Source organism: Ammospiza nelsoni, chromosome 21 (assembly GCF_027579445.1).
Source record: "Ammospiza nelsoni isolate bAmmNel1 chromosome 21, bAmmNel1.pri, whole genome shotgun sequence".
NCBI classification, from domain to species: Eukaryota; Metazoa; Chordata; class Aves; order Passeriformes; family Passerellidae; genus Ammospiza; species Ammospiza nelsoni.
Genome location: NC_080653.1, coordinates 1,708,273 through 1,729,295, shown reverse-complemented (window position 1 = coordinate 1,729,295; position 21,023 = coordinate 1,708,273). Strand labels below are relative to the sequence as shown.

Genomic DNA, 21,023 nt, shown 5'->3' with positions numbered 1-21,023 from the left:
TACACTAGAACAACACTGCCAGAGTCAGAACCCAACCTGACACCCTGTGGGTCAGGGTGTTGGCAGCAGTCCCATTGGAATTGTGGCTCAGCCCTCCTGCAGTGTCAGGGCTGGTTCTGCTGGAGCAGGGATCCTGCAGAGAAGGATGGATTCTTCCTCTGAAGATCCAGCGGGAGAAGAGGCAGCTGCTGTTCCTCTGGGGAATCCAGTGGAGAAGCCGTGCTGGTGTCTCAAAACCTCTGGATTATATCTGGGTAGGAATGCTTGGCTCCTCCCTCTGGGCTCACATCTCCCAATGGGATGCTGTAGTTCTTATCAGCCATGCAGTGACATTCAATAGCTGTTATCAGCAGATGGTCACTCAAAGAGAGAGATAAGGCAAACTGCCCTCTTGACAAAATATAATCTGCCATACAGATGGTAATGGAAAACATCTTGCATTGCAATCTTCAACAGATAATTGAGGCTGGCAGGGAGCTCTGGGGTCCCCTTCCAGCCCAAAGCCCAGCCCCAGTGTGGGATCAGCTGTGCCAGGATCAGCTGTGGGACACTGGGGCAGCTGCAGGTGGCAGGGGTGGCTGTGGCTGGGCAGGGGTGGCTCTGCTGTCACCTCAGATCTCCTCATGGAGCTGGGACTGAAGGTGCTCCTGTCATGGATCACCCCAAACTGCAATTCCAAATGTGCTCTGCCTGCCTTGGCTGGGGTTTTGCTCAGGGAGGGCCCCTGAGGCTGCTCTGCCAGAAAACCTGGGGATGTTTTTGAGCTCTGTGATTCTTTAGCTGCAATAAACAATGCAAACTCATAAATTCACCACTGGACAAGAAGGGGATGGATTGACTAAGATCCCTTTGCATTTTTATCCACCAACAGAAGGTTCATTAAAGGGGGGGATGTAACACCTGCATCCACCACAGCCAGGAAGAGCCTGAATGAGAGATGTGGGACTCCAGGTGGCTCTTCAAAATGCAGTTTATTGTATACAAAATGCAGTTTATTGTATCCAAGTGTTACAGCAGTCCAGGGTGGTGGGTGACAGAGCTGTGCCCACAGCTGTCAGCTCCAGCTGCAGGCAGGCCTGGAGATCCTTAATTTAGGTTACAATGCATTCTATACTTTTCTTTGCTGAGCATCTTAGTACAGTAGAACCAATCTATACCTTTGCACATACCTTAACTTTTATCTATAGCCTATCATTACTGCTCTCATTACCATATTATGGTCATTACTATCCAATCACATGAATTAGTGTGATACAGTTTAAGCTTCAAGTTGTTTTTTCAGTTTTCTTGCAATGGTAAATTCTTAGACCTTTTTTCTCCTTGCCACACTGGCATGTTTGTTTGCCTGTGGTATCTTTCTGCTTTTCCTATTTCTGCTTGGTAAAAACATCTTTTTTGTTTGTGGTCAGCTTATCCTTTGCTCTAAGTCATAAAACCTCCTTCCAGTTCAACTTAACCTTGGCTTTCTTCATTGTCTAGTAAGACTGGCTCAGCAATCCTCAATTTACACATCTGTTGTTCTTCTGTATCAAAAACTTTTTTCCATCTCTATTCCATTCTCAGGTTCTGCATTCAGAGATCTTCCTGCCAAGCACAGATATCTGTGAGACTTTCCTGTCACACTTTCACCCTTCCCAACCCCAGCCCTCCCCAGGCCCTTTCTGGGCTCAGCACAAAGCTGCTGCTGCTCTCCTCAGACAGGAGAGGCTGAAACCCTGGGGCAGACCCTGGGAGTTGTGCTGGGCTGGGCTCAGGGAGGGCAGGAATTAACATCCGAACAAGGCTTAGAACCAGATCAGACTGAATGTTAATGCCATTAATAATAAAAATGGGATTCTCTTGCAGACAACTTTTATGAAAAAGCCTTTCTTTAGGATTTTGCCTCTTGAGAAGCTGAGAGGCTTCAAGAATAAAATGTAAACATTGATTATCTGCTGCTGTGGGATGCAACAGGTGCATCTGTGATTGATCTCATGTGGATGTTTCTGATTAATGGCCAATCACAGTCAGCTGGCTCAGACAGAGAGCCGAGCCACAAACCTTTATTATCATTCTTTCCTATTCTATTCTTAGCTAGCCTTCTGATGAAATCTTTTATTCTATTATTTTAGTATAGTTTTAATGTAATATATATCATAAAATAATAAATCAGCCTTCTGAAATATGGAGTCAGATCCTCATCTCTTCCCTCAACCTGAGACCCCTGTGAACACCATCACACTCTGTGACAGTCACTTCTCAGGGAGTTTGCTGATGGCACTTTCTCCAGCCACAGAGATTTCTCAGGCTTTAAACTTCCATACTCTAAACTTTCCTGTTCAAAGTGTTTGTTATTTCCAAGGACATGATGGCTCCACTGGAGAGGAGGTTTTATCTCTGTCAGGGAGAACAAGCAGAGGGTGCAGAGAGGGGCAGAACCGTGGCACAGCTCCTTGTAGGAGCGTCGGGGGGTAGGATGGACAGAGAGCAGAGATCTCTGCAGCCAGGTCAGGAACTTGGGGTTTATTGCAAAGGGCCTGGGGGCAGGGCCCTGCTGGGAGCTGCCAAACACAGCTCAGAGCAAGGCCCAGAGAGGGAGAGAGAGGCAGAGAGGATGAGAGAGAGAGTAAGAGGGTAAGAGGGCGAGGTTCCCGTTACAATACCATAAATCTTCTTCTGTGTTGAATATTCTGATTCTCACTAACCAATCTAGTACAAGATACAAATCCTACAGCATTTCCATACAGCCTGTAAGAATCACTACATTACCACACTGTGTTACATTTTAAACCCTAAAGCTCCTCTTTGGGCCCCTTCTGCCAAGCTGTAGGGTCTGCTCTGAGCCTTGGGCCTGTCTGCAAGCAGAGGGTATTTGCTCCCTCCCAGTACCTCCCCAACAGGAATGGTGGGATATCTAAGTTACAGCTCACAAAGCACTGTGATGTGCTGGAGTCACAAAGGCTGGAGCAGCCCCATGGAGCTGGGTGCTGTCAGCTCAGCAGCTGCTCCATCCCTCAGCTGCCTCTCTCTGCATCAATAATTCTGTTCCAGAACCACCTCTCATGGTTCCAGTGCTCCCTGGCACCTTCCCCCTCCTCCTGCCACTCCCCACATGGAATCTGTAAGGCTGAAGAACCAGCTGTACATGGTTTCCTCCAAAGGCTCTTTGTGCATGAAAAATAGATCAAAATCCTGGGGAGCTATTTATGCAGGTTTATTTTTACAGCTCTGACAGAAATGGTAATAGGAAAATGAGATCAAGATGCTTTTGGTACATTACTGGCAATAAAATAATAAAAAAAGAGCAACCTCCAAGCAGATCAGGGTCAGATCCTGCAGGTAATTTCTGTGCTGGGAGTGCACAAAGCCCAGCATGTTCAGCTCCTTCTCAGGGCCTCCAGGTATTGTGGATGCTGGTTTGGAGGCACTTGTCTTTTATGAGTCTGTAATAATCTTTGCATTATGCTATTACAACATAATCAGGTCCTTGTCACGCTGCCAAGGCTGAGCAGATAACATCAGAGCACTGAGGAATTTCAGCTCTAAACTCATTAGGAAGAGCCAGATTTGTTCCACGATAGCTCCAAACCTCTCTGGAGCTCTGTGCTCTGCAGGGATTTGCTCTCAGCCAGATGGGGGCTCAGGAGGCAGAGCTGGGCTCCAGCAGAGCCTGCAGTGCAGCTGGGAGAGTGTTGGGACATTGCTCTGGGTGCCCTGGGTGACTCCAGACCCTGGCAGGGGCTCAGAGGCCTTGGCACAGAGTCACAAACACCTGTGCCTTCAATATTAGCCCATGGAAACAATTACCAACTTTGTGTGAAGATTTACAAGCCACAAGAGTTTGAGTAGAATAATAGTGAATTTGTCACAGGGTGAAAAAGTAGAATTTTGGGGATTTAGAATGGGGGTCCAAGAAGCAAGATGGAGGAATCTGGGTGTGTTCTGTCCTTCTTTTTCTTCCTCTTGTCCTCCATCTTCTGCAGTGATGTGTCTTGGTTTGGAAAGACAGGAGTCTGCTAAGGAAGGCAGGAGCCTCCCATGAAATGGAAAATGTAAAGCTCCTCCCTCCAAATTGCTATAAATTTTAAATTAAGGGGCTCTCAGGCAAAAATATGGGAGCAGGAAATAACAGTTCTTTAATAGGGGAGGGAAAAAAAAGATAAAATAAACAATGCATACACTAGAACAACACTGACAGAGTCAGAACCCAACCTGACACCCTGTGGGTCAGGGTGTTGGTGGCAGTCCCATTGGAATTGTGGCTCAGCCCTCCTGCAGTGTCAGGGGTGGTTCTGCTGGAGCAGGGATCCTGTAGAGAAGGATGGATTCTTCCTCTGAAGATCCAGTGGAAGGAGAGGCAGCTGCTGTTCCTCTGGGGAATCCAGTGGAGAAGCTGTGCTGGTGTCTCAAAACCTCTGGATTATATCCAGGTAGGAATGCTTGGCTCCTCCCTCTGGGCTCACACCTCCCAATGGGATGCTGTAGTTCTTATCAGCCATGCAGTGACATTCAATAGCTGTTATCAGCAGATGTCCCCTCCTGAGGGAGGTGTGAATGTGGTCACTCAAAGAGAGAGATAAGGCAAACTGCCCACTTGACAAAAGACAATCTGCCACACAGGTGGTAATGGAAAACATTTTGCCTTGCAATCTGGAACAGATGGTGGCACTTCTGGATTGGTTTAGAGCAGAGACAGACTGTCTAACATAGGTGATAGATATTGGAAAATTATTGTAAATAAAGTACACCCAGTTCTTAGTATAAAAAGCCAACACCAGCCCAAGGGCAGGGTCTGTGCCACAACCCGACCTGCTGGACAGATCTCAACAGGTCAGAGACAGGATGGAACAGATCAGAGAAAATAAACAACCTTGAAAAGCAGAGCTGAGGAATCTCAACTTCTTCTTTGGTCGTGGGGCTGGGAAAAAAAGAGACTTTAATATCTTGGGAGCCATACCAAACCTGAGAGGAGAGCTGAGATTTAAAAATACTCTGCTCCTCTTTTTAAAAAAATTTACTTCTGGGAGCACTAAAATGACAAAGCTGCAGTGTTTGTGGGTGCTGTGGCTGCAGAAATTCAGGTATCACTCCTGGTGCCCAGGGAAGGGAAATGCAGCTTTCCAGCAGTTTTCCCAGCCAAGGGGATGTGGGCATTTGTCATTCCAGAGGATCCTTAAGGATAACCCTTAAGGAGTCCTGACAGTCAGTAAAAGGATGCTGGGCTTTGGGATGGCCATCTTGGAAATGCAGCTTCTCATCAAGCTTCTGATGGATCTTACCAAATTCCTTTTGGTCACACAAGGACCTGAACTGTGGCTGAGGTCTCAGAACAAAGGTTGGTGACAAGCTGGAGGCTTTTAAAGCTCAGCCTCTACTTTTACTGATCAAAGACCTCCAATAAAGTTCTGCCAGAGGAGCTGAATGGGGAGAGCTGAGCAGCCCAGGCACTGCCCAGAGTGAGGGATAACCCTTAAGGAGTCCTGACAGGCAATAAAAGGATGCTGGGCTTTGGGATTGCCATCTTTGAAATGCAGCTTCCCACCAAGCTTCTGATGGATCTTATCTCAGGTGATGAGGTCACATCAATCCCTTTTGCAGTCAGGTTAAAGCAGGTTGGGCTGCATTTGTTGGAGAAGCACCGCAGAGATTTTTCCTTGGAAAAGCCTGCAGGGTGAGCAAAGTCACTGCAGTGGGTGGGAATGCTCCTCCTGGAGAATCCCTGTTCTGCATGGATGGGAATCCTGCTTTATTCTCACCTCTCAATGTGTCAGATGTTCAGCTGTTCATTGAGGATGAAAATTGGTTATTACCCATTTTTGCTGCAGGTTAGGGGTTGTGGAGTGCCTCTGATTCCACTCTCCTTTGGCATTTTAGTTGCCATTACAAAAGGAATTAATTTAGGAAAGGTTGGACATTGGGACACTGGACAATTTGGACATTTCTGTTATTGGTCTGGAACAAGATAGACAGGAACCTGGCCTAAGTGTATCATCCATGAGGGTAAAACAGAAGAAAAGGAGAGCCAAAGAAGAAAAATAATTAAGTTTTTAATATTTGTTCTAACCCTGTCCTCCACTTTCCATTCTCTGCTGGAATGGATGTGGGCTGGGATGGGCAGGTCCATTTGAAAATCCCATTTTAGGGAGTTGGCCCATGGATACTGGGCCTGATCTTAATGCTTCTGATCCTCTCTGAGAGGTTTTCTGTGGCCTCAGGACAGAGGAAAGAAATCTACAGGTGCAGCAATGAAATTCCCTGTCCTGTTCCAAGTGCAGGACGTGGAGTCTCCCTGAGGTCTCCCTGCACGTGTCCAGGAGAATTCTCCACTTGTTCAGGATGGAGCTGGGCAGGGATTTCCAGCAGGATGCTTAGGTGGGTCCATCCAGGGCTGCTGCCTGTGCCAGGGATGTGCCACAGGGTTTGGTTCCTGGGCTTGGAAATGTTTCTGCATCCCCTGGCTCTGGGTGTGGGCCTGGGGGCGACCCTGCTGAGCCTCAGAGGTGGCAGAGACCAACCCCAAACCCCCAGGCATGATGTGATCTCTGAAAATCCACAATTTCCTCTTCCTGGAGTGCTCATCCACTGCAGAGATCAAGTTCCAGAGTTCCCAAAGGCAGCTGATCTCCCTCCCCTTGTTCCCCTCTATGTGTGTTTCCTTGCTCCCCTTCATGTGACCCCACTGCTGCAGCCCTGCTAGGGTGGTGGCAGGAGCCAGTGGCACTCCCAGAGCCTGGAGGAGCTCCAGGGCTGATTAAGGATCCAACACCCATCCCTGTGTAAATATATCCATGAAAAATGCCAAAAGCAGCCAGCCTGGTAGGTGTGAGGGTTATGGAATGGGATGGTCACCCACCAGCTGGTGATGGGAGGTGTTTGTGAGGTCCCCAGGATGAGATAAGAGATGAGGAATCTGACTCCATGTTCTCAGAAGGCTGATTATTATATTATATTATATTATATTATATTATATTATATTATATTATATTATATTATATTATATTAATTACATTGTTCCACAATAGCATCCAACCTCTCTGGAGCTCTGTGCTCTGCAGGGATGTGCTCTCAGCCAGATGGGGGCTCAGGAGGCATAAATATACTAAATACTAAATAAGCTATATATACCATATATACTATATATACCATATATACTATATATACCATATATACTATATATATTACTATATAAACTATATAATATATATACTATATATATTACTATATACTAAATAAACTCAGATACTAAAACTATACTAAAGAAAGAGAAGGATACAGACAGAAGGCTGAACAAGAATGATCATGAAAAACTCATTATTGACTCCTCAGAGTCTGACACAGCTGGCTGTGATTGGTCATTAAGTAAAAACAATTCACAAGGAACCAATCAAACATTCACCTGTTGGATAAACAGCCTCCAACCACATTCCAAAGCAGCAAAACACAGGAGAAGCAATCAGATAATTATTGTTTTCATTCTTCTCTGAGGCTTCTCAGCTTCCCAGGAGAAGAATCCTGCTAAAGGGATTTTTCAGAAAATATGACAGTGACATTCTGGGAGGTGTTTATCTCCCAAAGCTGGGGTTGACCAGCCTGGTTGGGACAGGGGTGTCCCCCTGCTGCATTCCTTGTGCCAGGGAAACAAAGGGAGCACAGGGGTTTGGAGAGCAGCTTCTCCATCCCATTCCTGGCAGCAGGATCTTGGCTTGGGGCCTACTCCTCTGGGAACATGGGATGGGCATGGCCAGGTGGGAACAGGAGGGATGGGAATGTGGGAATGTGCCTGTGCATGTTGTTTGTTTCCACAAAAGCAATAATTTGGAGAGATAAAGTCTCTCAGAACTGCACAGGAGAAATAATTCTTTCTTTGACTTTTCTGCTGTTTCTGGGTTTGATTGTTCAGCCCTTTGTGCTGGTACATTGTGAATTATCCTTGCTGCCCTGTAATTGTGTTTTCCCCCTAACTTTGGAAGTTACTTTTCAAAGGAGAGAGGGGAGCAAAGATAAGGCAAAGCTGCTAAATGGGAAATCTATGGCTAATTAAGGCAGGGGGTTGCTAATCATCTTAGAAATGAAGTTATTAGCTGAAAAGCCTAGAGTGGGTGGAATGAAAGTTAGGGAAGAGTTTTCCCCCATTTCCTTCTGTCACAATGCATTGAGAGACTCCAAGTTTCCCTTGCAGACATGTCCTGACACCATTAGATGTTGTCTCTTTGCATTAACTGCAGAGCTCGAGCTGGTCCAGGGTGGATTTCAGTCTGAACTGTTAAAATTTGGCCAAGCTCTGGGCAAATAAAGGCAGGGCTTCATGGGAGCTGCCAGTGCTCCTCACGGATGTCACACCATGCTCCAGCCAGGCCACCATGGCCAGCACCCAGCATGGTCACTGTCCCCACTGTTCTCTGGGCCTCCCCACCCTCACAACCAGGAATTCCTACCCCATATCCCATCCATCCCTGGTTTCTGTGGTTTTTAAGCCATTCCCTGTCTACTGTCCCTCCATCCCTTGTCCCCAGTCCCTCTCCAGCTCTCCTGGAGCCTCTTCACTGCTCACACAGCCAGAGTGAGAGCAGTCCCTGTCCCCTGTGTGTCAGGGCAGTGTCCCAGCCCCATCCCAGGCCCTCCTGCAGTGCCAGCTGTGGCTCTGCTGCAGCAGGGATCCTGCACAAGGGGGGAGTTTTCCTCTGCAGCTCCAGGGCTGCTGCAGATGGGCCTGGGCTCCCTCTGGCCATGCAGGGCAGCAGAAAGCTGCTCCTCTGGCAGTGCAGGGGGCAAAGGCTGCTGTGCTGTGCCAGGCTCAGATTGGATCCAGGCAGGAATGCTTGGCTCCTCCCCTGGGCGCAGCATCTCCCCATGGGATGCTGGCATTGGATCAGCCCTGCAGGGACACTCAGTGGCCATGGACAGCAGAGATCTGCTGGAGGGAGGGTTGGCTGTGGCAGAGATAAAGAAACAACTGCCCCATGGACAGCAGAGAGCTGCCCCAGCTCTGACAGATGGGGATAGAACGCACACCCAGACACATCTTGTAACCAAAGACAAAACTCCTCTCGGGTAGAAAACAAGAAGGTCCCCCTGAGGTTCCTTCTCTCATGTGCCAAAGCTCCTGGGAAGCAGACTGAGCAGTGCAGTGTCAGCTGTGCTTGGACATTTCCCTCCCCAAGATAAATCACTGCTTTCCATGCTGAATCATTAGCACTGTCACATTTTCCTTGGAGAAGAATTACAAGTGTATTCCCCAGCAGCTTTCTGCAAAACACATCAAAGATCTCTGGGTGATGGATTTGTTTTCTGTTTGTTTCTCTGGGATTCCTTCACTAGAGTGTGGTGTTAACTGGTTATTTATAAATCCCAGTATTTCCTATGGTTTGATTCTTCCTGTGTGTGGATTGATGGAGATGTTTTTGACTCACCCTCATTTTCTGAGGGGACTGGGTCTATTTTTAGTTCTGTATCACTTCATGAATGAGTGGCAATTTAATTGTTGTGTGGGAATGGGAATGGCAGACAACAGGGAAAACTGGAGCCTTGCTCATCATATTGAACCTGCTGAATTCCTGTACCCTGAGTCTCTGAGCATGGCTCTGTGTGAGAGGGACAATTTCCAAGGGATCACAGGGAATGGCTCCCACTGCCAGAGGGCAGGGATGGATGGGATATTGGGAGTTAGTAATTGTTCCCTGCAGGGTGGGCAGGCCCTGGCACAGGGTGCCCAGAGCAGCTGTGGCTGCCCCTGGATCCCTGGCAGTGCCCAAGGCCAGGCTGGACAGGGCTGGGAGCAGCCTGGGACAGTGGGAGGTGTCCCTGCCATGGAGGGGTGGCACTGGATGGGCCTTGAGGTCCCTTGTAACCCAAACCATTCTGGGATTATGTGATTCCATGAAAAATCTGTGAAAAACACATTCACTCTCCTGTGAAAATGTAAAAAGTTTAATAAAGGACAATGGGAGACAAGGACTATAGACCAAAGGTTATTATGGCCAGGTGCATCTTGGCATTTAGCCAAGAGCATCCCCTGTTACCTTTGGGTATAACCCTTAATACCTTTTAATTACATCAGCTCATTGCATATTCATAGACCCTTATGCACGGTAAACTTTTCCCCAAACTAGTTTCCATATTCCAAGAACTGTTTAGCATGGCTCCTCCTTGGGTTCACCTTTTTAGAGCATGCACATTCCTTGGTTGTAGTTTTAGTCCTTTTTTATCATCACCTTCAGCTTTGGCCTTGGCCAGCATTATCTTCAGCCAGTGAGTACTGCTGGTTGGCAGATCTGTACAGGTGTCCCCATCCTGTGTTCCTCACCCTATGTGCATTGGGTGTTATCCCATCCCAGCAGGCATTTTAACACAACCACACTGATATCTGCTATTGCACTACCAGGTCTAAGCTTAATTAACAGCAGAAATAAAAGCTGTATCTTCATAACAAAGTTACTTTACCACCTCACATATAAAATTCATTTTAACACATGTGAAAAGCCAATATTGTAATGTGTATCTATAACAAATCCAGGGGCATTCCTTAGCAGGAAGGTGCTGTGTGTGTTAAAGGGCTTTGCTGGGTCAGTGGCTGCTCAGCTGGGACACCAATGTCCCCAAGGACCCTCCTGCCCCAGGCTGGGTGCCACGGGGTGAACTCAGGCTGGCACATCAGGGCAGTGTCTGGGAGTTGGGATGCACTGGACCCTTCTGGCTGTGTCCTGTGGGCAGCAGAGAAGCAATTCTGTGCCCTTGAATTGTGCTAAGGGCTGAGGTCTCACTCTGAGCTTGTGGGGCAGGCACAGCTCCACAGCCATGGGGGATTCCCTCGGGCTGAGCTCCCTGTGCAGCTCTTCCCCTGCATTTTGGGGACAGAAATTCCTGCGGGGCCACGTTGCAACAAACAGCTCCTGATCCTAGGACAGATTCCAGTGTGACTTGGCCATTCCTGTGTCGGGGTCTCTAGCTGGTCACAGTGATAAGTTAGATAAGTTCGAAAGTCTCTTTTCCCAGCCCGGCATTTGAAGGAGTCAGAGCTCTTCATTTCTCAGTCTCAAGGTTGTTTATTGTATCTTATCTATAAAATTCTTTCTCCTGCCCTGCCAAGGTCTGCTCAGCAAGGCAGTCAGAGGCACTCTGCCTGCCCCCGGCCTGTGTTATCTTTTTAAACTAAAAACTACATGTACAATATTTACAGTTATTTTCCAATACCTATCACCTATGTTAGACAGTGAGCTTCTACTCTAAACCAATCCAGAAGTGCCACCATCACAGCAGAAGATGGAGGCCAAAAAGCAGAAGGAGAAAGGCTGGGCACACCCAGATCCCTCCATCTTGCCTCCTGAACTCCCATACCAAAAACCCCCAAATCTACTTTTTCACCCTGTGATAACTTCACTACTATTCTGCCTAAACTGTTGTGGCTTGCTGATCTTCATCTAAGGTTGGTAATTTGCTCCATGGGTCATAATCAAACCCACAGGTGTTCTGGGCTCTGTGCCAGGGTCTCTGAGCCCCCTGGCAGGGTCCTGGCCATCCTGGGCAGCCAGAGGGATGTGCTGGGTTCCCACATTCCTGGGTCACAGCTCTCTTTGCTCCTGTTGTTCCCAGCAGAAATATTTATAAATACTTTATAAAAATGAGAGTTTTAAAAATTTATAGTGGCAGTTCAGGCTCTGTTTAGGAGGTCGATGTATGGTCTTTCCTTGGATAATTCCTGAATTAAGTTTGTATTGATCTCTCTGGGCCAGGCTGTGGATGTGCCCTTTGCTCAGTGCCCAGCTCTCTGCCTCACCCAGGTTATCCCAATGTGGGGATTTCCAGGTGGTTTGTGCAGATATTCCTGAAATCTGAGGAATCTGACATGAATTATTTAACTGAAGCTCAGAAGGGTAACAGTGCAATGGTGTGACTCAGGGTGGGCTGCTGGAAAATTAATTATTATTTTAGTAGTTTCAAAATAATTATTCTGATTTTAAATCAGGACAAAACCCAACAAATCCCAAAAAGTACAAAACCAGGTGATGCTGGGGATCACTCTGGAGTGGAAGATTTATTCAGTGTAGTGGTTGAGCCCAGCAGCCTTGGGAGCACCTAAGGGCAGAGCTCCTTCCTCTGTTTCACCAAGATGTTGAGAAATTAAAGAAGTGAGCAGGCAAGAAACGCAGGCAGTTTCTGCCTTAGGAATATTCCTTTAAAAATATATCTGTTTTTCTGTGGGGTTGCCTGGTTCAGCTCTGATTTGCTTTGCCTGTGGCCTGTGGCAAACCTTGAGAGGACCTTGTTGAGTTGGCTGGGGTGGGAGGAGGAGGGGAGGCACCGGGAGGGACAGGCAGGTCCCTGTGTGAGAGACCAGCTCTGAGTCCTCTCTGGGGCATGAAATTGTCTTTAAAGTGTTCTGAAAGGTCAAATGACAGAGCAGGAATACAATGGGATTTTTTCTGCAAGTTTATGCAGCAGCTGATAGAACAGGCTCAGCGTGAAAAATGCCAATCACTCAGTTTTTTTAAATTTTAAAAGTTTAATGATAAAAAAATGGTTATAAAAACAGTACTATAATTAGAGTAATAATAATTTGGACAATTTCGATTAAGACAGTATGAGACAATAGAAACAAAGAGTTAGGGACAGTCCAGGTACCTCTTTCTGGGCAAAATAAGCCCAAAAAAGGAGCCACATTAACAGAGGATTAACCCTTAAAAGCAACAGCCTGTTGCATATTCATACACCTCATCCAGGATGCATAAATTCCATTCAAACACAGGATTCTGTCTGGTCAGTGTCAGCTTCTTCCTCTGAATCCTGACAGCATCTCCAGGACTGAGCAAGGCAGGAAGTTCATTTCTTCTGATAATGGAGCAATAAATTCTCTTTCTCTGAGAGATTCAGGTGTCCTGTGACTGCTATCTCATTCCAATCCTTTCTTTAAAAAAAAGTACCCTACATAGCATAGTTTCTATTTCAACATTATGTTATAACCTGAAACTACATTTCACACACTACTTAAGAGAATTAATACAGCATAACTTCCTAACATAACACGTATAATATTCATTTTAATATTTGCCAAAAGCCAGTCATAAAATATGCATTTTTCACACTCAGGTGTTTTGTTGTGCAGCAATCCAGGAGGGAACAGCCTGAGGAGCAGGGGTATCCTGAGGGAAGGGGTCCCCTGGCTGTGCCACCCCACTCTGTGATATAAGGGTCTCCTTGAGCCCAGTCTCATAAGCTTTTAGAGATTTATATCACACCCAAGATAGCTCAGCTACCTTACAAGGCATAAATTCAGCAGGATGGCTTCTGTGGTAGTGTTGGAAACAGAATAGTTTTTAATAAAATGCAAAATAACAAAACTCTTTACAAAGAAAACCCAAGCCAGGTGCAAGAGGTTCTTGCTTTTGGTAAAATACCCCACCAAAGTGATTAGTTCCTTTATTCTCTTCTTTTTCTAGTGAATTGCTTAAGTGGGACTTTTTTGGTTCCTGTGCAATTGGCTATCTTTAAGTTTGCGGTGAAGTCCCCCAGGTCCTATGAGGTGTCTTTTTACCCAATTGAGGAGAGAAACTTCTGGGCTTTTTTCCTTTTTAAGGAGACAAAGGATGGTTTTGTCGCTCCATCAACAAGGAGCGCATTCCCACATCTCTGCTGTCCCCTGGGCATGTGCCCACCCTGGAGGGGCCAAAGCCACCCTGGGAGGTGACACCAGGCACTGCTCCAGGCTGGGGGCTCCTGATGCTGCTGGAAGGGAGAATCCAGCAGGCTCCATGAAAATGATGGCCCACAGGTGGGAGGAGAGGTGGTGAGCCTGGAAGGGACCCCAGAAATGCTGCGTGTGACAGTGTTCACAGGGGTCCAAGGATGAGGGAAGAAACGAGGATCTGACTCCATGTTTCAGAAGGCTGATTTATTATTTTATGGTATATATTACATTAAAACTGTACTAAAAGAATAGAAGAAAGGATTTCATCAGAAGGCTAGCTAAAAATAGAATAGGAAAGAATGATAACAAAGGCTTCATCTCGGACTCTCTGTCTGAGCCAGCTGGGCTGTGATTGACCATTAATTACAAACATCCAGCATGGGCCAATCCCAGATTCACCTGTTGCATTCCACAGCAGCAGATAATCAATGTTTACATTTTGCTCCTGAGGTGTCTCGGCTTCTCAGGAGGAAAAATCCTAAGGAAAGGATTTTTCATAAAAGATGTCTGTGACAGCTGGGTGTTCCAATAATTGTGCAGAATGGTCGTGCAGAGCTGCCTACTTGGAATGGGGCGTTGGAGGGACTGCCCAGGGCCTGCAGTCCTGCCTGGAAGGTAAATAATTCTTGATGGTGACAAACAGGCAGGTATTACAAGTCTTCCTGCAGATCCTCTGTGTGGGAGATCAAAAGAGGATCTCACAAGACTTTATTAACTTGTAAACTGCGATTTAAGGGAATTTGAAGCAGCACGTGAAAGAACAATAATGAACAAACATTTTCAAGTGGCAAAAATCTGTCCCTGCCATATGTTTCACTGACTCATCCCTTCTGCAGGAGGGGATCTGGAATTGTTTGAGCTATTCCAGTCACTGATGCTTTTTATTTGGGGGGAAAATGCAGCACTGGATCCTTCACTGGGTGAGCAGAGACCTGATCCCTCTAAAGCTTTGGGCACAGGTTAATCCAAGGGTGGTTTGGCTTGGAAGGGACATAAAGATCCTTCCAAGCCCCACAAATGCCCCTGTGTGTGTCAGTGCTCGGCAGAGGCCGCACCTGGCCATGGGCTCTGCTGCCAGGATGAGACACAGGATCATGAGATAATGTGGAGAGCTCAGAACTCCTTTCTTCCCCTGCCCTGGTGTCCTAGGGTGACGTTATGGTGCTTGTATCCCCATTTGTGTGTTCTGTTTATGCTGGATATTATGTTCCGTGCCTTCAAGACTGGCTCTGAGGAGCAAAATTTTTGTGAAAAGTGCCAATCACTTGGTTTTTTAAAATTTTAAAAGTTTAATCGTAATAAAATTATTATAAAAACAGTAATATAATTAGAGTAATAAAATTTGAACAATTGAGATTAGGACAATATGAAACAATAAAAACAAAGAATTATAGACAGTCTGGGTACCTTTTCCTGGGCAAAATAAGCCCAAAAAAGGACCCACATTAACAGAGGATTAACCCTTAAAAGCAATAGCCTGTTGCATATTCATACACCTCATCCATGATGCATAAATTCCATTCAAACACAGGATTCTGTCTGGGCAGCGTCAGCTTCTTCCTCTGAATCCTGACAGCATCTCCAGGGCTGAGCAAGACAGGAAGAAGTTAGTTTCTTCTGATAATAGAGCAATAAATTCCATTTCTCTGAAGGATTTAGGTGTCCTGTGGCTGCTATCTGGTGCAAGTACCTCATTCCTTTCTTAAAAAAATATCCCACATACATAGTTCCTATTTTAACTACAAAAGTTACATTTTAACTACCAAACTACATTTACCATACTATTAAAATGTTAATACAGCACTACTAATCAATACAACACAATAGATACAGTAAATATCTGCATGGAGCCATATAATATGCAAACTTTTCACAGTTTTGCTATCAGCCGCTCCCCCACGGCCAGCAGGACACACAGACAGGGCAGTACATGGTGCTGCTTTGCGACCACCCCCAAGAGAGACTTTCTGAATCTTTCATCTTTGTCAGAGTGGTGTGTTGTTCTCAGGCAGAGTGTTGCTCTCAGAATCTCTGCTGCTCAGAGTGACTCTGAGATAGCTACAAGCTTTTTTTTCCCTGCCTGGCCATCGAAGAAGGAGTCAGGATTCTTTTGTTCTCATTCTCAAGGTTGTTTATTGTTTCTTATCTATCACATTCTTTCTCTTACCCGCCGCAGGTCTGTCCAGCAGGTTGGGTTGTGGCATAGTATCCATCCTTGGGGTGGTGTTGTCTTTTTATACTAAAAACTACGTGTACAATATTTACCATAACTTCTCAATACCTATCACCTATGTTAAACAGTGAGCTTCTACTCTAAACCAATCTAAAAGTGCCACCATCACAGCAGAAGATGGAGGCCAAGAAGAAGGAAGAAGACTAGACATGCCCAGATTCCTCCATCTTGCCCCCTGAACCCCTATTCTAAAAACTGCAAAAAATCTGGTTTTCACTCTGTGATAAACTATTATTCTACTTAAACTCTCTTGACTTGTAATTCTTCATATAAAGGTTGGTAATTTTTTTCCATGGGTCAAGGTCAAAGGTACCGGGGTCTTGGGCTCTATGCCGAGGTCTCTGAGCCCCTGGCAGGGTCTTGAGTCCTCCAGGGCAGCCAGAGGAATGTCCTGGGTTCTGACATATTGTCATCTGGTATTGTTCATTTTGTGTGCTGGGGGGTGCTGTGCCTGTTAAATAAAAGGTTCTTTCCACTTCTCTCCAAGGAATCCTTCCTGGGCGGAGATGCTGTGTGGGTTTGCTTTCTGGAGGGGCCACTTTTGTGGGTTTTCCCCCAAATTTGCCCTAAAGCAGGACACCTGGGTGCCTGTGCTGAGTGTCTTTGGTGGCTGTGTTGCAGGTGTGGCTCTGCGGGGGCAGCATGGAGGTGCTGCCCTGCTCCAGGGTGGCGCACATCGAGCGCAAGAAGAAGCCCTACAACAACAACATCGGCTTCTACACCAAGCGCAACGCGCTGCGCGTGGCCGAGGTCTGGATGGACGACTACAAGTGGCACGTCTACATCGCCTGGAACCTGCCCCTGGAGGTACAGCCTGCCCCCGAGGGCCCCTGTAAGAATTCCCTCCGTGCCCCATGTTGGGTGCCACCTGTCAGAATTCCCTCCGTGCCCCATGTTGGGCGCCACCTGTAAGAATTCCATTCGTGCCCCACATTGGGCGCCACCTGTAAGAATTCCGTTCGTGCCCCACATTGGGCGCCACCTGTAAGAATTGCATTTGTGCTCCATGTTGGGTGCCACCTGTAAGAATTCCGTGTGTCTCGGGCTGTTGTATGAGACCAACCCGGCCAGCTCTGGACTCTGGCCCACACGGTCTTACATGGACAAAGTAAAACACAAGAAGCATGCTTCTCCACGTGGGGACGAGTGTCCTGTTTATTGGCTTGTGAAGGGACACTTTTGGCTCCCGCGACCACCCAGGTGTAAAAGAGGGCATGACATCCTTGCAGTGGACTTTTATACCTGAGGGGATGGGGGCGGGGAAAGAAGACTGCAGCCAATGGGATACCATTGGGGAGGGGCGAGGGGAGGGGTAACTAGGGGCTGAACCACCAGGGCATATAGCAGAGGGATGCATGAGGGAAAGAGTGTGTGATGGGAGAGGGGAAATAACAATCTAGTGACATAACATACTCAGGATAAATTTCCAATCGCCCAGTGCAAAACAACAACGAAATAAACTATTTAGTGCAATACAACAAGCCCCTGCTGCTTAAAGCCTGAATTCTGGAGCAGTTTCTGTCCCTAAGCTCAGCCCTAACCTCCGGGTGTCAGCCCCAGCAGAGCTCCCTTGGCTTTGAGGGAGAGGCTCCACGAGCTGCAGGGATTCCTGCTGTTCCCACAGCCTTTCCAGTGTGGTTCTAAGAATTAAACCTGGACTGTGGTGTTTATCTCGCCCCCCTGAGTGTTTACCCGGCATGAGGGGATGTCCTGACACTGCTCTGCAGGTGGAATCTGTCTGCATTCAGACCATTGATGGCAGTCAGCACTGTGAGTGTGATAGTGTTCACAGGGGTCTGAAGATGAGCGAAGAGACAAGGATGTGACTCCATGTTTCAGAAGGCTGATTTATTATTTTATATGTATTTTATTAAAACTATACTAAAAGAATAGAAGAAAGGATTTCATCAGAAGGCTAGCTAAGAATAGAAAAAGAAGGAATGATAACAAAGGCTTGTGGCTCGGGCTCTCTATCTGAGCCAGCTGACTGTGATTGGCCATTAATTAGAAACAACCCCATGAGACCAATCACAGATGCACCTGTTGCGTTCCACAGCAGCAGATAATCAATGTTTACATTTTGTTCCTGAGGCCTCCCAGCTTCTCAGGAGGAAAAATAAATCCTAAGGAAAGGATTTTTCATAAAAGATGTCTGTGACACTGAGTGCCTCGGGTTTATTCCTGTGTCACTTCCAGCCCAGCTCAGGTTCCCAGATCGTGGACACTGATCCCTCCCAGGGCAGCCCAGGGGCTGGGCTATTTGTTTTCTCAGTGCTGGAAAGTTTAAAGGTAAAGGATTGGAGGTTAGTGGCTCACAGAAGGGATTCCCTTCCTCTTAAACCTTCTTCTTAAAGAGATTTGATTGTTCCTTTGATTTCTGCCCAGAAATGGTCCGGTTTTCTTGGATCTGACACATTAATTTTGGTGTAAATCCTGCCACCTCAGAGCTTGGTGAATCTTTGGGAAACCATGAGGTGCCACCACGTGAGCATGTCCAGGGACACATCCTGCACAGGGATCACTCCCTGCACTTCTGGGAAGGCTCCAGGAGGGATTTCTGCAGGTCCAAGGCTGCTGATGGGGCTCTGCCCTCCCTGTAGGCTGTGTCTGATCTTGGAAGTCAAGAGCATCTCCTGGTTCCTGGCTCCACCCCCTGGCAGGATCAATGCCCATTCCTGCACTGGCACTGCCAGGGAGATGATGGGGAGGCAATGATGCCCCTGGGTCATGGGTGGGATGAGCAGGTGAACAAGCACTGGGGGCTGCCCAGTTTCCCTGGGAGGTCAGACTGGTGCCACGAGTGTCCAGCCACCCCCTGGTGCTAAAAATGAACACAGAATATTCCTCAAAGAGCTGCTGAGCCCTGGAGCTGTTGCATGTCCCTGGGAAAATAGGAAAGCACAAAACCCTGAGCTGCTGCTGAAATACAGGAAAAAGGAAAGGGGGAAGGGGGAAGAGAGGAGAGGAGAGGAGAGGAGAGGAGAGGAGAGGAGAGGAGAGGAGAGGAGAGGAGAGGAGAGGAGAGGAGAGGAGAGGAGAGGAGAGGAGAGGAGAGGAGAGGAGAGGAGAGGAGAGGAGAGGAGAGGAGAGGAGAGGAGAGGAGAGGAGAGGAGAGGAGAGGAGAGGAGAGGAGAGGAGAGGAGAGGAGAGGAGAGGAGAGGAGAGGAGAGGAGAGGAGAGGAGAGGAAAGGAAAGGAAAGGAAAGGAAAGGAAAGGAAAGGAAAGGAAAGGAAAGGAAAGGAAAGGAAAGGAAAGGAAAGGAAAGGAAAGGAAAGGAAAGGAAAGGAAAGGAAAGGAAAGGAAAGGAAAGGAAAGGAAAGGAAAGGAAAGGAAAGGAAAGGAAAGGAAAGGAAAGGAAAGGAAAGGAAAGGAAAGGAAAGGAAAGGAAAGGAAAGGAAAGGAAAGGAAAGGAAAAAGGGGAAAGGAAAAAGGGGAAAGGAAAAAGGGGAAAGGAAAAAGGGGAAAGGAAAAAGGGGAAAGGAAAAAGGGGAAAGGAAAAAGGGGAAAGGAAAAAGGGGAAAGGAAAAAGAGCTTTCCCAGGGAGCTGCAGGAGGGCTCTTGCTTTGACAGCCAACACTCCAGGGGGAGCTGCCTCCAGGACTGAGGGAATTTGGGGATCTTAAAAAGAGGCTTCAGGATCCAAATGCTCATGATCAGAAATCCTGATCCTTAGGCTGATTCCTTTTTAGAGGCGAGGCATCATCCTCCTGCTCAGGAACAGATTGGGAGCATTGCAGAAAGGATTAAAATCCATCCTGTGGAGCTTGGAAAAGGCAGCATCACCTGGGGATGGGAACTGGCCTGGGTGACCCAAAATCAACTTGAGATTTTAATGTAGGTCTTCCCTATAGGTCTGGACTCCCCAAAATGCATTTGAGTTTTTTATACTGGTCTTTTCCCAATCAAATCAAGATTTAATTTGAGGGAAGCCCTGTTGGGTGGGGGAGGTTTTAGGGCTGTGCACTGGATTATTTTGGGATGCCATGGCAAAACTCTGCCCATCCAGGTGCTGCCTGGCAGCTCTGAGCCCAACCTCCCCCACTCAGATCTCAGCCTGTCCTGCCTCCCTCCACTGAATCATCTTTATTTTTACCTCTCAGCTACCAGGGGCACACTGCAACGGTGTCTCTTCTAAAGCAGAGTGAATAATTCATTAGGAGATCATTACAAGCATTGTAATGGAAAATTGCTTTCCCAGTTGTGTTTAATGATCTCTGGGAGAGACGAGAGCAGGAGCTGGAGCAGAGTGGGAGCCCAGGCAGTGAGGGAGAAGGGGCTGCTGTGCCTCCTTTGGCTTCCCTGCTGCACTGGCCCCAGATGCCAGGGTGGAACAGGGGGGAGCTCTCCAGCCCTGCTCCAGCCCCTGCTGGGTTATTGCTCAGGGCCAGCTGTGTCTGCAGAGCACTGGGGCTCTCCAGGGAGACCATTCCACCCTGGAATTGCCCAAACTGCCAAGAGATTTTGCTGAGCTTCAGCCTCAGCTTTTCTTCTCATGCAATTTTTATCCTTTATTCTCAGCTGTCTGCCTCTGCTATATTTGAATCTTGAACCTTTCTCTCTTTCCTTCATTCTTTTCCCATTTATTTTACACCTTTTACCCCTCCCTTCCTCTGGGCAGTGTCTCAGTGGGGTCAGGGAAGGGTTTGGTGCTCAGTGCCCAGCCAGGGTCTGCATTTCCATGTTTTAAATCCTGATATCCACTTGCTGTTAAACCTGAGCCTCAGAACCCAAACAGGAGGGGAAATATTTTAAAAATACCTTGTTTAAAAGTACAGATCAGTCTTTATCAGATGGATCCAAACCCAGGAGAATTGGGAGAAGACTCCCCCAGTTTCACTGCACCTCCCAACCTTCCTCCAAACCTTTTCTTCTCCCTTTGGCTCTTCTTTTGTAAATTATCCCTGAGGGCCTGTCCAGCATCAGCCCATGGCCATTGCAAGGGGCCTCAAAACCCAGCAGAGAATTTGGTGTCCCCCTCTGGAAGCCACATCTTCCTTCTGATGGTTTCAGCCCTGGACATCCCAGAATTCCTGGAATTACTCAACCACGGGCAGTTCCCAGGCAGTTTGAAAAGGATCTCAAAGCTCAGGGAAATACTTTCATTGTAGCTTTTTTTGGAAGTGTGACCAT

General features: G+C 47.2%; 1 protein-coding gene across 1 annotated transcript in view; it reads left to right on the top strand.

Annotated features, from left to right (window-relative positions):
- The window catches only part of GALNT17 (polypeptide N-acetylgalactosaminyltransferase 17), a 244,782-nt gene that overhangs the window by 209,493 nt on the left and 14,266 nt on the right, over positions 1-21,023 (top strand). The window contains exon 7 of the mRNA XM_059487044.1: positions 16,515-16,700. Coding sequence (XP_059343027.1) covers positions 16,515-16,700 — 186 coding nt within the window. The remainder of the gene's footprint in view (positions 1-16,514; positions 16,701-21,023) is intronic.